The sequence below is a fragment of the Falco naumanni genome, chromosome 5, assembly GCF_017639655.2.
Source record: "Falco naumanni isolate bFalNau1 chromosome 5, bFalNau1.pat, whole genome shotgun sequence".
Lineage (NCBI taxonomy): Eukaryota > Metazoa > Chordata > Aves > Falconiformes > Falconidae > Falco > Falco naumanni.
The window spans coordinates 39,510,464-39,527,453 of NC_054058.1; the positions used below are offsets into that span (position 1 = coordinate 39,510,464).

The 16,990-nt window shown below is 35.2% G+C and overlaps 1 protein-coding gene across 16 annotated transcripts in view; it reads right to left on the reverse strand.

The window, feature by feature from the left end:
* PPFIA2 (PTPRF interacting protein alpha 2) overlaps positions 1-16,990 on the reverse strand; it is a 351,100-nt gene that overhangs the window by 218,835 nt on the left and 115,275 nt on the right. For 5 of the 16 annotated variants that reach the window (XM_040595909.1, XM_040595908.1, XM_040595907.1 and 2 more), the window contains exon 1: positions 16,105-16,483. The exons of the other annotated variants lie outside the window; for them this stretch is intronic. In XM_040595909.1, the coding sequence (XP_040451843.1) occupies positions 16,105-16,185 (81 nt within the window). In that variant the 5' untranslated portion in view covers positions 16,186-16,483. Of the gene's footprint in view, positions 1-16,104; positions 16,484-16,990 lie in introns of those variants that run through there. 16 annotated transcript variants of the gene reach the window in all.

The following is a 16,990-nucleotide window of genomic DNA, read 5'->3' on the forward strand; positions in this document are numbered from 1 at the left end:
GAGCATCTCAACATCAAAATGAATGCTCATTGTCTCCTTGGTGAAATCCTGTCTTTAGTAAAAACAATTTATGTCTCTCAGTTCTTTCTCTTACAAGAATGGTGATTTTCAAAACACCTAACCCTAGCCCTTTGCTCAATTGCAGAGTCTAGGAGATTTGTTAAGTTTTTGTTTGCTGAACAGGGAATTACCAGAGATGATTTCATAAATACTGACTTGCCAAAAGCAAATGCATTTGGTCTTGACATATTTATGGATGGAACTGTGCTGGCCAACGTACCTCACTCCTTTCTTCAGGCTGGGGAAGGAAGATAGGCTAAATGTGATTTTCAAGTCTTACAGGTGCTTAATTGTTTAGTTAATCAAAATTTTCTCTCTCGTGATTACTTGCAAAGGCATTCCTACCTTTTTAGTGAAAGCTGTGAGCCAAAGTGAGGGTGAAGCCAATATCTCCTTATGGATCTGGCCCTCGGCTCTTCATCTCACAGCTCTGAAATCATTCTTCATTGATGGGTGATCAACTAATAGATTTTTTTACTGAAACTGAAATCAAGTATTCAAAAGCAGTTTTCTGAAACACAGCAGTCTATGAATGAATCACAGACACAGACAGGAAACATGCAAACTTGTGTCAGCTATCAGCTCCTACTATATGCTGACTTTCCCCAGCTTTCTCAGGGCCAGGAGTCTCCAAGAAGTAGAAGTCTTAACGTGAAGTTAGCTTCATTCAGTTAATAAATGGGGATAAGAAACAACTGCCTGGACAATCCATTCTTTTCTGGAGAAATGGAAGTAAGCTCTCTCTGTTCACCAGTTTTCTATACAGCCTTACCCAGTGATATTCTGAAAGCAGTCAAAAAGCTGAGGAATAGAAAAGTCCTATTTATGAAGCATCACACAGTGTGGAAAGCAGTTCCTGAACTGTGCAAGCATTTCACACAGATGATATTACTGCCCACAGGATTAGAGGTATTAAAGCATCCAGCATGCAGGGCTAAGCTCCTATCCTGGACTTTACTCCAGTGGCATATCAGACGCTCACGTTGCACCTCCACCAGGACATTAGAATTTTATTAGTGTATTGTTTTACTCAAAGGCCACACAATAAACCTTTAGCTGACTGTACCTATGCAAAGCAAGACTAGATTGCCATACCAACCAATGTGTCTGGAAAACCACAAAACTTTTATGAATAGCATCAGTAATTAAATAATACTCAGCACCATATTTAAGTGGTCTGTGGCATCTAATGACAGCTGCATAGCTGTAAGAGCTCATGCTTTTTCAGAGGTATTTTTAAACTCTGACTGATGAAGTCCCTCAAAATTACCAAAAAAGCCCTACTCTTAAGAATGCTTTCAGTGCTCCAATGATTTCTGATGTCCTGCTGTTTGTAACAGATTCCAAAGTGCTATTTTTTCATAGTGAGTGAAAAAAAATATATTTATATACACATGCACGTATTCAAATTCATATGTATGTATGTATATATATATATATTTAGTTTCTATATAATTACTGGGGAAATATATTCCAGTGAAAAGGTGACTACATAAGTACTGCCATAATACAGATTTCTCAAGTGCATTTCTCAAATTTTGCAGGGTAAAGCTTTACTGAGTCATTTCAGAATAAATGCAAGAAAAAAAATCTATAATATCAGCTCACAAACATTCTGGAAGTACTGATCTCCTTCATATGGTTTACCTTAAAATACAAAATATGTATTATTTAAAAATATTCAATACTCCTGAAAGCATAAATGGATTAATTTACCACTGACATAGAAACTACTCCAAAACACTTGTGATAAAGTTTCACAGCATCATTATGGTACTTCAGGAAAAAAACTCCAGAGAACTAAAACAGCAGACAAGTTCTGCAATGAAAGCAAGAAATATTTGAAAGCAGCCATGTTTCACTATATTACTAAGCATAGTGACTATGCAAACTGAGCTTCAGGTATACCTGCAAGTGCCACTTCTTTAAAAAAGTATCTGATCAAATAACAATCTTCCTGATTTCACTTAACTTACTATATCATTTTTTGCATAAGCTAAATAGATAGCATATTCATAAGGCAGACAGGCTTTGGTCCTATGAAGATACACAGATGCTTACAGAGGGGGAAGATTTACATGTGTTTACATTTTTTGCAGTTAGGGTCTTTATTAAATTACTGTAACAATCAATTTTATAACAGAAATGGACAGATATATCCTCCTTTAAACTTTCATTTTAAAAGACTCTTTAAACTTTTATTTTAAAAGACTGATAAATAAAAGCATGGATTATCTCATAAGCATTTCCTTTGAACTTCTGAATTTCCTTCTCTCCCTAAACACTTACAATACACTAGATACACTATTGTTCTAGTAAAGGCCACCACTGTTACTTTAGAAAGAGTCACAGACCATGCTGGAGTCATGTTAATTTAATCTGGTGATTTTGATTAACTATAGAGTACAAACTGCTCTTTCTCCAGAAAGTAGCAGTTGTTTGAAAAGGTAAAATCACATTCACTTTAGTTTAGAGATAAGAATTAACCTAAAGGTGTAATCATTAGACCTAATAATGACTATTTTCAGGGTCAGGCCACCACATTTTCTCAGCATAGTTTTTAAATTAAAGATGCCCATGCCCACAAATCGGGGGACTATGGGTCCAGAGCTGTTTAGACAGGTTGTCAATATATTCTAGTGAACATCAATGAGACTCAAACAGGAGCTGGTGTTAGAAGCCTTCAAGGCACATCAGATTTCTCTGTTTATACAGGAAAGCAAAGAGCTGATGCAAACTGCAGCAAAATATCGACTAAAGGGGGGGGGGGGATATATTTGTTTCCTTTATTTTCCACTTCCAGCAATCACAGTTAAAAATTCTTACAAATAAGCATTACATTTAACTAAAAGACACCTACATTAAGAGGGAAGGGCATTTCAAATTAGATAATAATGAAATCCTCCACTTGAATTAAAAAGATTGACTAGTCTCTCAGTTGTTTTACAAAAAATAGAAATTAAATTTGACACTATTACATTACTGATACTTTCACGCTTCCAGAGAACCCTCTAGAAATAGACTATGGATATTAAAAATCATGTGTAATGCAAGGAGAGTTGGTTTGAGAGACCTGTTATGAATGTCCTCACAAGCCAAAGGTGAGAGAGAGGATTGAACTTGTCCTGAACCTCAAACCTCCAAAGGAGTTGTGCTGCTCAGAACAGGGTAATAAGATGTGAAGTGTTGCCATATATTGATGTTCCTGGAAGAGTAAGAAAGGAAGTGGGGAACTGTGAGAAACTTCCAACAGTAGTTTTGTTGATGATTGGTTTTTTTTTCTTTTCCACACCGCTCCCCCGTCCCTGCTGATTTGCTTTGAGCTTAAGAATGTAACTGTGCTTAAAGGCTATTTGGCCTATCTGCAGTCTTAACTCCCAAAATGATACTTGACAACAACTGCATACTGATACCTGACCAAAGGTGTGTGGCTTTAAACTGTGACCTGAAATCATTAAAAGTCTATGAGAAGAAAATGCCCTATAAGACAGCAGTCTAAAAATTATGATTGTCAGGGAACTTTGCCACAAAGCTTGGTGTTTTTAGAAAATCTCATAGTGAAAGTGTTGAAGATGAGTAAAAACTACATAAAGAGTCCAATTAAAAGTAATCATTAAGAGGCAGCAAAACAAGACTAGGAGGTTTTTACTATTGGGTTAAATGTAAAAAGAATATTTAATATGTAAACAGCCAAAAAACATTACAATTCTAGTCCACCTGGGACATCACCCTCACAAGCTCTAATTCCACAAACACCAAAGGTGCCGGGCACTACACAGTGTCCTTCTGGGTCTGAAATACTGCTAGTGAGAGAGTAAAACAAAATGCAGTGGAAAATAAGAACTTTGTCTTGTCAGGAGAAAACAAATGTCTATTTAAAATACTGCTGGACTCATTTGCTACACAAAAGTTAAATTAATTTTGTTACTTGACCAAGGCAGTTTTTGTGTCCATTTGCATCTATCTATTTTAGAGAGCCACTGAAAGGTAAGATCACTTTTCTGAAGTTCCTTTGCCCAGAAAACCAGAATCAGTGCCAGTGAACAGTGAATACTGACAAAGCTGAGACTCATTATGGACTTCAGATACATCTTCTTTAGTGGCAGAGCTCTGCAAAAGTGAGACTTCCTTGAAAGTACATACAAATTGGGACAGCCTTTCATATTTGTTATGAATGTATGAAGGTATTGTCTACCTTCTAGTCACCAAAGACGGGCTGTGCTGGTAGAGCACCGTATTGGAAGAAAAGATACTTGCTTCTACTGCATTCAGTAGCAGCTGTATTCTGCATATTATTCACTCAGTCATCTTTCTAAAAAAGGAACACAGTAGAAAATATCTCAACATAACTTTTACATTTTGTTTTCTTACTATTCAAAAGGATGCAACAAAAAATGGTGACTTCTGAAAGAGGAAAAAGAAACCATACTGAGTACTAAACATGATTATACCATAGCAAATGCAAAATCCAATTAAGCTTTAACTAAAAAGCATGAATGATGCTTCCAAAATTACTTTGATTAAAAGAGGATAGGTATTCAACAACTTTCTAGCAATCCAATTCCAAGAAGCAATTCAAAGCAGTACTCCTCCATAATGAACCCGTTACAACTTCCCATCATATCTCTAGGAATCCTTTTAAATCCCTTACAATTGCTATCTATAGAGAAAGTTTTGTGTGTGCTTGGAAAGATATTATGTTTAAAAACAGAAGTAAAAAGCAGCGTTTCTTGAGGGACAATCTATGTAGAATTGACAGATTCTTTAGTTTAATGGCTAAATTTTAGTTTTGTGTTTGTGCTCCCTACTGACCTGATTTTTTCCTTGGCTCCTTGATTAATAGTTTGGTTAAATGCATTGAGGTTTATACCATTATCTGAAATTAAAACAAACAAACAACAACAACAACAAAAAGCAACAAACAGCAAACAACAAACTATTTCTGATCATGTCTCTGAGACTGTTCCAAAACTACTCACTCTTTCTTCATTCACTTATATTTGTATGTGAGCTGCGTCAGTTTTATGTGTGTGAGAAACATAATGGTGACTTATATCTTCTGAAAGGACAGAGGATTGTTTCTTCTGGTACTAAACCGGAAGCTGATAGAGAATTCCAAATTCAGTTTTAATACCACTCTTCGGTTTATTCAAACTTAAAAATCTTTTGGTCTCTTTTACTGACTAGCTGAAAATTCACAGACCACCTCAAGCAAGCTACAATTTTCCCAGCCTGTGGAGATGAGCATATGCACTACTGACATCAGATCTTTATTTGAAGCACAAAGGTTAACGTTGACAGCTTTACTTCAAGCAATAGGTGTGTGTATGTGTGTGTTTAGTGTAAGTTACTAATTTCATTCTTTTACTGAGCACAGTTTAGCAGATATTTAGCTTTATGCTCCGCTGTTCATTACAGTGCTAGCCATGCCATCCAAGGCTTCAGGCCAACACGGGTCATATATGTTTTCAAACCTGATAAGATACATCAAATCTGTCCACTAAGCCAATCTGGAATTCAGGTTCCCAACAACCTGAAACTAGAGACTCAATTTCTAACCTGAAATAATTTTCTGTCTGCCTATTAATAATATAAAAGTATTGTAAAGAAAAGTGGTTTCAAAACAATGTCAAAAAATCTTTTTCTTGCTTCTTCAAAACTGTATATTAATATTTTTTTATTTGCTCAGAAACTTAACATCATAATAATAATGTTCTCCACATAATATTTTAGTAGTAGAGTCCTAGGAAAATAATAAAACACACTGCAAACCTTGAAAAAATTAATCTGAAATGACTGTATGACATTAGAGAGTCAACTTAATCTTTATCAGTATAGTTATATTGACAAATATTAGCTCAACATATTCCGGGCTCCTTCAGAGGCTCTCCCATACCACAATTTAGGATTCACAGAACCCAGCCTTTATTATGAAACGGTGTTTACCACAGCCTGCCATTGCAGAAATCAAGTCTACATTAGTGTTTTAGTTTGCATCAGGAGGTCTGAAGCAGATTTCCCCTTTGTCTCAACTTGCTTTGGTTTGTATCATGAAGTGATTTCAGAGTGCCTGAACTGGATGCCTCCTAGACAAAATGAAACTGGAAGATGATCTCTGAGAGTGCATATACTGCTTTCCATCCATTCATGGATATTCAGCCAATGGGACCTGAATAGACCTATTCCAAAATAACCTACTTGGTCTGCAAACGTGGATGACACAGACATCAGATCCTCCTTTTTTGCTCTAGAGACTAACTTTTATTCTTTCACACTACTTGCTAAAGAAGACACAAGCACAGGAATCTGGATCAAGCACCTTCCCTTTCACCTCAGCTAGGCTTATAGCACAAGTGTATCTCTATGTGTAATCACACCTTCAATCCATTTTCAGTGCCATTGGCATCTCCCCACCACTCTGGCTTTGCTCAGCACCAACAGTGTTATGGCTGATGGTACAGACCGTCATTCCTCACACTGTGTCACCACCATACAAGCAGTATTAGAATACCTAATTTAAAAAAAAATTAATAAATCAATTCATACTTTGTTAGATCTATCACTAGAAATAACACATTTCATAGGAACAAACATTCTTAGTCATGTAAATCTGTCTAGTTCCTCCTAGTGAAAAACAAAACAAAACAAAACAAAACAGATCACTTAAATTTCCACGAATCAGTAATTGTAATTCTTGCAGTGGAAATAATGAATCCATATTTTTCTCATTTGCTTACATATCTGAGTAAATCACTGTGCTGAATTATGTCAGCTATCATTTCAAAACCACCCTAGCCTTATAGTCCTTCATAAATGTTACTCTAAGAATAACTGCCAACTGAATATTGAACTAGACAGGAATAGATGAGGTGAAATACAATTTATTTACTGAAATCACTATTAAGAAATTTAGTATTGAAAATCTTGTGATGTGTATTAATGCTACTCCATTCAAAATGGAAATATAACCTATGAATAAAGGTAAAATTTACTTTAATGCTTCTATCACAGTAATTTCCCCAAAATATACATATCTATAGGCTAGCAAGCTCCTCAGCAAAAGAGTTTATTCACATCTCAGCTTACTTAAAACTGTTAAAATCATGCATTTTATTGCTTGCCTTCAACCATAGGACATGCTGAGTATTTTGCATTGCCTGCACATGCTTTTATCACTGCCTTAAGACAGATGTAAGAAAAAGACAAAATTTGCAGGTAGATCACCCGCCTTTCAACAGCATAAGCTGATGCTGTTGATAATGAAGACTGTACGAGTAAATGCTACATGAATAACATGCAAGGAACAGATTCTCTTGCCTTACAAATTTATTAATTATGTACAAAAGACTGTGAAGACAAAATACTTTATATAAAATAGTTAATACTGTGCTAGTTAGTAATTATACTAATTCCGTTTACTTATTTTTTGCAAGTCCACTAAGTTGCTTCTGTGCAACTAATTCTTTCTTTAGACAGTAACTTTCTCCAAATGAAAAACATTTTAAGTGCTGATATACAGCACTTCCAGCTCTTGAAGCACAGCTAATTAACATAGGTATATCAGCTGATGTAGAGGGCTACATTTATGTTCTTATACTGACTAATTCAGGCTTTCAGACAGTAAAAGCTATACTGAGAAGAATTTTGAAGCTGAAGTTATACAAGGTACTAAAAGCTAGTCAAGACAGCACTAAAAGCTTCCAGTCAAAACACCCTCTTTTAACAAAGACCAGTAAGTGGTACCGTCCTCTGCTCAGTCCAATGTGCAGCAGCAAATCAAGAAGGAGGCAGCGTGATCTAGATCTGAGAAAACTACTGGGAATATATTTGAAATGTACAATGACATCAGCACATCACATACACTTTCTTCCCAGACAGGGACGGCAAAGCTTCAGCAGAGCTGCACAGCAAGATTGGTAATCATCAAGAGAAAATCCACGTAATTTCCAAAGGTTATCATCACAATTGATACTGGATGTTCAGGACACCCATCTACAGGGACAATGTGTGCTCTCAGAACAGGCTATGCCTGTATTATTCTGTTTTTCCCTGTGAGGAAAGATTATTATCCAAACATTCTGCTATATCACTCTATACAGCTTGTGTTCAGTTGAGAGAATGGACCAACCAGTATCAAACCAATAAACATTATTGTGTAATAGTCATTTGTATTCTTACTATTCTGGAAAATACCTGTGCGTTTCTTCCTCTAGTTTTATTTTCCGTTCTATTATGGTGAAAGAAGCCCAGGTTTATAAGCCAGCACTGAAGGCACTTCTGAAATTGAGCCAGAAACATGGTTTCTAGCTATGATTCAGAAAACATACCATGATCCTATTTCTGGAACAGGAGGAAAGGACTCCTCTTGCTATTCCTCCTACTGGTCCCCTGCTTTTATTGGTCACATCCACTCAGATGCAAATGAAACAGCATCTCCGTTTTAGCCGTAGTGCTCCTGGTAGAAAAAGGAAAGGTACCTTCTGACTCTTTACTCTATTACTTTGCAAAACAGAATTGGCCAAATTCTGAAAGACAGGAAATCTGCATGGGAAAGGTGCATTGACTGCTCTGCTTGGTTACTGTTCGGTTTCAACACATTAAAAAATGCTATTATGTGCATAAAATATTTTTGTATGACAGGCACAAACCAAAAAAATTCACATAATTAATGACTTAAGACACAAAGCCCTTCTATTTTGTTTTATGTATGTATTTTAAGGTCCTGTATTCTTTGCTTGCTCTAATTATCATATTTTTGGAGCAAACAATTTACTAAGTCTCTACAACTGAAAAGTACTACAGAAAGAATCCTATGCCTGATTATTTTCTTATTTTTTGGAAAGCATGTGTCTCTGTGTGTGCATATGTTTAGTTTCACCTTGTGGCTTTTGGGGAGAAGGATTATCTTCCTGATTTCCACTACTAAATTAATGGTAATTAGGCTTATCTTCATAATATTTCTCATTTCTTCTTTAAGCAATGTGTGTTTCCACCCAGAGGAAGATGCAAGTGTATCTACAGATCAAAACAGTCAGTTAATGTTCAGTCAGATCACCCTTACCAGTTCACTGCATGCAGAACAGCATATTCATAAAAACTAACAGACCATTTTATTGACTGGCTGGAAAAAAAAAAAAAAAAACAACAAAAAAACCAAACCCAAAACCAAACAACAACTATGGAAAATGGGGGGCCATGCAGCACTACTGAGTTTTAATCAGGAAGAGTTTCTGTGGTGGCAGTTGGTGCAGCTCTTAGCATGATTCCATCTAAAACTCAGAAGCTAACCAGAAAACAAGTAGCTTTTCAAAAATACTCCATGTCACGGGTATGGACAGGATTGCTGGTGGTGAGGATATTGTCTTTCATGAGCTCTGATGGCCACAAACCACAGTTCTCTGGCACAACAGAATTACACAAAAAATCCCTTGTGCAAACAAAATTATTTCTCTAGATATTTAAGACACATTGCATTAAACCCTTCCCAGTAACCCAGTTCTAGGGCTTTTTAGGTGAACACTTAGATGATGTTCTTATTTTTATGTCAGCCTGAATAATTCTGTACCATTTTTGGAGTCCAAGTGCCACATTGTCACCAACCCAGTAAAATGATTAAAGCTACTATTTGTCAGTATAACTGGACTGATTAACAAATGCTCACAGTCTTCTTCATTCTACAAAATTTAAAAAAAAAAAAAAAGAGAGAAAAAAAAGAAAGAAATTAACAGCACTACCAGATGAAACTTATTGGAAGTTTATTTGGTATACCATTTTTCACTTTTTAATGTATAAAATTTGTAAATATTTCTCCTTCAAAATTTTATAATTGTTTGAATACAGACAGCATTAATATTTTGGGGTACATTCAGATTAATACTGAATTAACATGTCTGGATTTGAGCAGAAAAGCTTTAAGTTTGTTCTTCACAAAAGAGGCAATAAAAATACATATCAAAATACTTATAGCAAATAAGAATAACACTCACTTGTGACATAAGACCATCCTTTATTGTCATTTGTCATTTATTTCTGAGTAAAAGAGCATGTAAGCATATTATCATGCTATTCCTCTAAAATTCCTAAATTCCAAAATTATATAAAACCCACTTATACAGCTATAAATATTTCCAATCTGTTTGCAATGCAAATCACTTTATTATTGTCTCCTGCCTTTGACACCGCTCAGACATTTTAATGATTTTCTTTTTAGCTACAGGGTAAAGCACTGCTTTCTACAGGGCCAGCATTACTGTTTTCTGTCACTGTTAACGTATCAGAAGTCTTTAAAAATACCTCACTGCCATCCTTTCTGCCACTATTATTTATATTCACTAACACAGCTTTCAAACCTTCTGAAGTCTATAACAACCTACGTGATCTGTGCCACAACTTTTTGCATACAAACCCGATTATTCAGTTGACTCCTGTTCTAGTTGGCCTTTTAGTGCCATTTACCATCATTACTGATACAAGTTACCAGTCGACTATAGACTTGCAGCTTTCACAAAGAACACGCCTCTAGTATTTTTATATTATATTTTTTTAAAAATAGCACACTACTGTGTTAAGTAAGAAGAGAAAAAAACTTTTATTTAGAAGAGAAAAACCTTTTATTTACACAAAACTAAGGGAGAAATCCCATGCCTGGCAGAGGGTTGCTGGAAGGAGCTGCCCACATGCTTGGCCAGCTGAAGGCTTTGAGATAAGACCTGATTCCACAGTTCTCCTGCGGACCAGGTGACACAGCTCTGAAAGTACACACAAATATTTGGCTCTATTCTGCATGTTATATCCCACATATTTTCTACATGTGCAATTAAGTCTGCATAGAGTAGGAATAGAATAATCAATACGCATTTTTCAACAATTTTGTAGTGGAATGAATTATCATGTCACATACAAGGTAATAGCCCATCTCCATCACCAAAACCATATATTTTTTTTCATAGAACTGTGGATTTCTGCAAAGAAACTCAAAAGCTGTTATTTTTAATAGTAAAATACGTTGCACAGAAATATGCAAGGCAACCAAGTAGTCAAAAAGAAATGGAGTAGCATGGCATACCTGCCCAAAGCATAATCTAATAATAAATATATGCTAACCAGGGCAATTATAAATTTTTACAAGATACTTTCTCTGATAGGAGAAGCTTTTTGTTTCATTTACTATTTCCATATAAGAAGATACATGAAAGAACAATAGGATTACTGAAACACTAAAACTACAAGACAGTATAAACCACAAGTTCTGCCTAAGTACACAGTTCATTTGAACTATTAATATTGGAATTAACAGGAAAATTGAGTGCATCTAGTATTTCTTATAGAATATACTTTTTGTCAGACAACTCAAATCACATTCTGTACCAGAAAGTAACATTTTTGTTTGTATTCTGTTGTTAATTCACTATCATTGGAGTGCAACATTCATCTGCTAAGAAATAAAACACAGTAGTAATCAGTATCATGGTGATATGTTTTATGTATAGAAACATTTCCCAGTTTCCCAGTAACCCAGTTTCAAACCTTTGATCAGCAATGTAATTTTACAGTACTTCATAGTGTATTTACATCTTTGTCTTATGAATATTTTATGATTTCTCTGCAAGTTCTGTAAGAAAGTGTTTTCCTTCTTTATAGACCTTCCGATCATCAGAAAACTTTTAAAAATTGCTTTAACCTCCCAAGGTTTCAGAAAAGACCAGCCCTTAATTCACTACTTGTTAGCAAAAAGGAGTATACCTGTTGTACTAAGAGTTCATTTGTAAACCACAAATCTCATCTGACTATGATTGGCTAGTATTGCTTGCAAATATTTGAAAGTTTGCGTTTATCATTTCTGGAAACTGTTATCACATACCGCTGGTTTTAAAGCTAAAGATTCAGCCAGATTCATGACACCTTGTGTACTGCTGTAGTTGAGCATGTCTGACTCGACTGCACATGCCTAGTTCCTAAGTTCTGCCTATTGGCAAAGTCTTTTAGCCCTGATTTAGGTCTGTGCTTAGATCTGTGTTTTAGATGTGTGCTTAGCTTAACTGAAAGTTACAAGACTTAAAAATGCTGTTCATCGAAATATTTCAAGGTGGGTTGTTTTTTTTTTTTTTCCCAAAGATGCTGGAATAGAAAAAAGGCTCTTTCAATTTCAAATTCTGTTCAAATAAATATGTACAATATGAAGATATCTTGAATGTTTAGAAGTTGTGCAAGTTAGTAGCCACATGTATTGCTGTAGACAGCCAATTTAAGAAAACAAAAAAATATTTACTGGATACAATAAACTCCAACGTAAACTTAAGTGGTTTTTAAATGATCAAAGCATTACTACACAACTTTCAAAAATGAAATCTGAAACTTCAAAATGAAGTTCCTTTGTGCTATGCTTTCATTAAAAAAGAAATGACCCCCAAGTTCTCTATAAAAACAGCTTGATTAAAAAATAATTTTTCAGTGCATTGTTCCCCATTTCACAACCAACAACAAAAAAATAAATCTCCTTTTGAATCCAATTTTTTCCACCTGTATCATTATTTTATGCAAATAACTGCTAAATACAGTGAAATACAAGACCAACCAGAGAGCAAGTCAATGTTACTACTTGGACTTTGATGTTTACAGTGTTCATGAAAGATACATGCTCACTGTAGGAGTGCTGGCAAACTAATTTATCCACATAGAGTAGTAGAAGCACTATCTTTTCATCAAGCTTGAAGACAAAAAGAAAGAAAATCAGTGCTTTCTGCAATATAGCTGCAGAAGTCTGCCAAGGCTGGCACAAGCAATTTGAGATGAAGTACAGAGATACTGAAATGCAAAGCACTAAGCTTTGGTATTACAAAACTAAAAATTTGTTCATAATAGTGTTGCAACCCCTTCCTTTCATACATTATATAACTGCTTTATATGACCTCCTCACATAGTTTTTTAATTGCTTTAATCAAACATAGTCTAGAGATCATAGCCTAAGCTTCTTTTAATTATAGCAGGTGGTTCAGCAAAAATACTGAACAAAATCACAAAATCACACTTTCAACTTTTGAAGAATTTCAGAACAGATTCCCTGAACAGAACAAAGGTACTAGGAATTTCATAGTTTCTAGATAGTTGCAGATATTGATGTAATTTTCAAATTCAGTACTTTTTCTAAACACTAGGTGGCCTGGAGACCAAAGAATTTAATAAAACACAACAAGTGAGAGAGAATGGGGAAGCAGAAAATACTGTTTATTCATCCCGTGTCATTGCAGGTGAAAATATTATTTTAAATTTTTCAGTTAGGTGTCAAGAAATTCCTTGTTAATTTAATCTACTAAAAATAGTTAATCAGGTAACAAAATCTCTGAATTTGAAATTTTATGGCAGACTTCTGATTTGAATTAATGCTCACTCATAAAGTGAGCACACTTTATAAAGTTGATTTTAAAATATACTATTCAAAGCATTTGATAAAGATCTTAATCAGTGCTCAAAATCTTGTAGACATATCCACTAATTATGATTCTCCCCAGCCCAATTGCAATGTTACATGCATCCCTGTATGGCCAGTCTGATTCCTTGGCCAGTAAAGGCCAATTTGGTCTTATTTCCTAAGAACATCATTGAAATGCTGATAATAAAGTTACAACTTGCAAACATGCCTTGTGCTTCTTTCAGTACCACTTTTGTTGCTTAAAGAATGAATATGTTGCATTTTTTAACCAATGTGCCATCAATTCAGTAGCTTAATCACTCACTACCCTCCATCAGTCAGAATTCACCCTCATCTCTCAATTTTTTATTTGTTCAGTTTTAAACATGCTGGGCATTCATTTTGCTAAGATTATTTTCACACATTTAGGTTAAATACCATCATATATATTTCGAATTAAGAACGATTAAGCTGTCCCATAACTTTGCAAGTTATTCAAATGAAAGAGATTACTTGTCTCATAGAGGTTACACTGTAACATACAGAAACAACAGAATAGGTAAGAAAGCAAAAGGTGAAAGTAGTTTGAAATGGACCAAAACAATTAACAAGAGTCATATGAAGTCCTTCTCAGCAACTATTATATTTGTAAGCAAGGGCTGAAGTAAGTCAAGAGGGAAAGAGAAGATACCACCAACATGGTGGTCAAAACCTAGGAAATAAGGAAAAAAGGAAGCCAAGGGAAGAACTGGAAAGTTTCTTCACATTTCTTTCTTTATACTGCACATATGTAAACAAATAAATAGAAAAAATAATTTTTAAAGTGCACCGCAGGAAAACATGGCCTTTCTTTGGTCGACATTTTTTAATTCTTCAGGAATTCTTTTAGCACTGATAACACCAAGCTGTTCTAGAATACCAACACAGACTATCCTGAATTAGCAGCTTTACATTCCAAGGTCATTTAACTCTACGTTGTTCATTAAGGTATCCCGAAGGCAACAGGAAATTCAGTTCTGTTTCCCTTTTATTTATGGTCCCCTCAGCTTAAAAATCAGCAGGAGATAATTTTTAAAAGGTATTTTTTTGTTTGTGGGATAATGTCTACAATAATCACGCAGATTTTTAGTAGCAACAATACATACTGTAAAAAAAAAAATACAATATACATATATATACTTAATTTTTAGTGCCTACTTTCACAAAGTACCGCACACTAAAATAGCCAATCTGGTATCGCAGCAAAACATCCTAATTTTAGTGACTTTTTTCAACTTGACACACTCAGAAAGAATACCTGACATCAGGAACTGTGTTTAAGAGCATAGATAGAGGAGGCTGTACAGAATATTTAGATGTCAGTGTGTGAATAAGGTAGTCATGCTGTAGAGGAACAGGCCTGGGGCATTCATGTCTCTGAATCACTGCCAGGACCAGCAGATCGTCACTGTTAGGAGGATGGCACTCTCTGCACAGCCCTCAACTATCATTTGACATCACTGTAAGAAGGGTAAGATAATGCAATTAAAACCAATGGATTAAAAGAAGACAAGAATAAATGCAGTCATTCGACCCAAAGAAAGGAGTACCTGTATTTTTCTGAAAGAAGTTTGCCATGCATTTTATGATCAACTTTTAATTGCCTCAGATTGCTCTGGTAGCATACACAGGATTTTTTACTTATTAAAGACGTCACTCTACAATAGCATAAAGTAACCAAAAAGAAAAAAATGTTACACTGTCAGGAATGGGAAGGTTATTTAAATCCTAACTGTATCAGAGGCTAAGCTGAAAAAGTTACTGCTGCCACTTTAAGTAGTGGAGTGTTTGAATTGCCCTGCAGGGCCAGAGTGCTATAAGAAGCAGCTGGGGCAGGGGGTGTGTGTGTGGGGTTTATTATAGTTAAATCTTACTGTAGAATTACATCATTTTCCAGAGCAAAGGCACTGAAGATTTCTTTTAATTAAGTCCTGCTGAAAGATGGTTTTAATTAGACTGGTTTGCACATGAGATTCAGAGCGTGTAATAAATTCTTACCTACATACACACTACACACACAAGCTTATTTACCCGAACAAGGCAAAAGTTAGCTTAAAACGGAGAACCTCAATAATCCTAACAATAGATTCTAGTGTTCTATCAATTGCACGTGTATGATTACTATCCACATGAACCAAATTAAGCATTAGCTAGCATGAAGCTACATTCAGGGTAAATATAAAAAATCCAGACAGGTACAACATACAAAGTTCTAAAAATATTTTTTGTATAATAGGAACTTAGAATTTCTGTATAATGTTAACACAGTGTTTATCTGAACTAAACAGAAGACAGCGTGGGTCCATCTAAACAACTATAAATCTAATTAATTGTAAGATGATAATATTATTGGGAAAGACAATCGATAGCAAAATCATTGTGAATGCAATTTTGTGTTTGTTTAGGAACAATTTACATGCTGATATTTTTAAGGCAGCAAAATTACTGTGATTATATTGATTTCTTACATATTTTCTCTTACCAATACAAAACTCATTAACACATAAGCTTCTTAACCTATTAGCTACTCTTACTCAAAGTTTACCTATTTTTAAGTACCAAGAAAAATCCTTTCTGTTTTATTAAAGTTCACTTACCTGAAAAGTATAAAACCGGGTCCCATTAGGAGGATGCACTTTAGGAGAAGCAGAGACAGTGTTCATATCCAAGAATATCATTTCTGGTCACACATACAATACAATCCACAGTGAGCTACAGATGCAGAGTAGAGCACTAAGCTCTGAGATAAATCCTTTCATACATTTAGGGAGGCAATTGTACAAAATGCAGTCTGCCCCATCCGTTTAGACGTATAGTGACAGCACTTTGAGTTCCTCATTCCTACATCTGTGAGCTAAACTCTAAAGGTCATCACTCCCTGACCTCTAGCTCAGCTAGCCCTTCAAAATATACACAATGAATAGAAATCAGAAATGCCGAAGAAAAGAGGGCTAGAACCTACAGTATGTGGAGCTTGTGCAGAATCTGGCAATGCTTTGGACCTGCCCATCTGTTCTCAGTGATAATCACCTCCCTCCACCACAGCCTTGCAAAGTGATTATGCTAAGCATCCCAGTTAACCAATAACACACAGTTTCATTTCAAGCAAGCAAGCACAGTGAAAAACAGAGGACCTCTTCTGACTAACCTGAAGCATGTCTTGTGTTCAGTTTATAGCTGTATTTGATAACAATGATAATTTTATCATTTTACTTGCTGACAGCTACGTTAACAGATATCAGCTTGCTTTAAATAACACAAACGTGGGGTTTTTTTTTTTGCTTTGACTGTTTTGCCTAGATAAAAGAAACAATGTATTGCTCTGCAAATTAATATTTTTTTTTACATTTCTTAAATTTTGTGGTACTACTACGGATTGCAGGTAGTGGGAAAAATAAGTATCTGTGAGACTGCTACAGAGCTACAGTTTAAATGCAATACACATTATAAGACTATTTTATCAGTCCTTCCTCATTCTTCTTT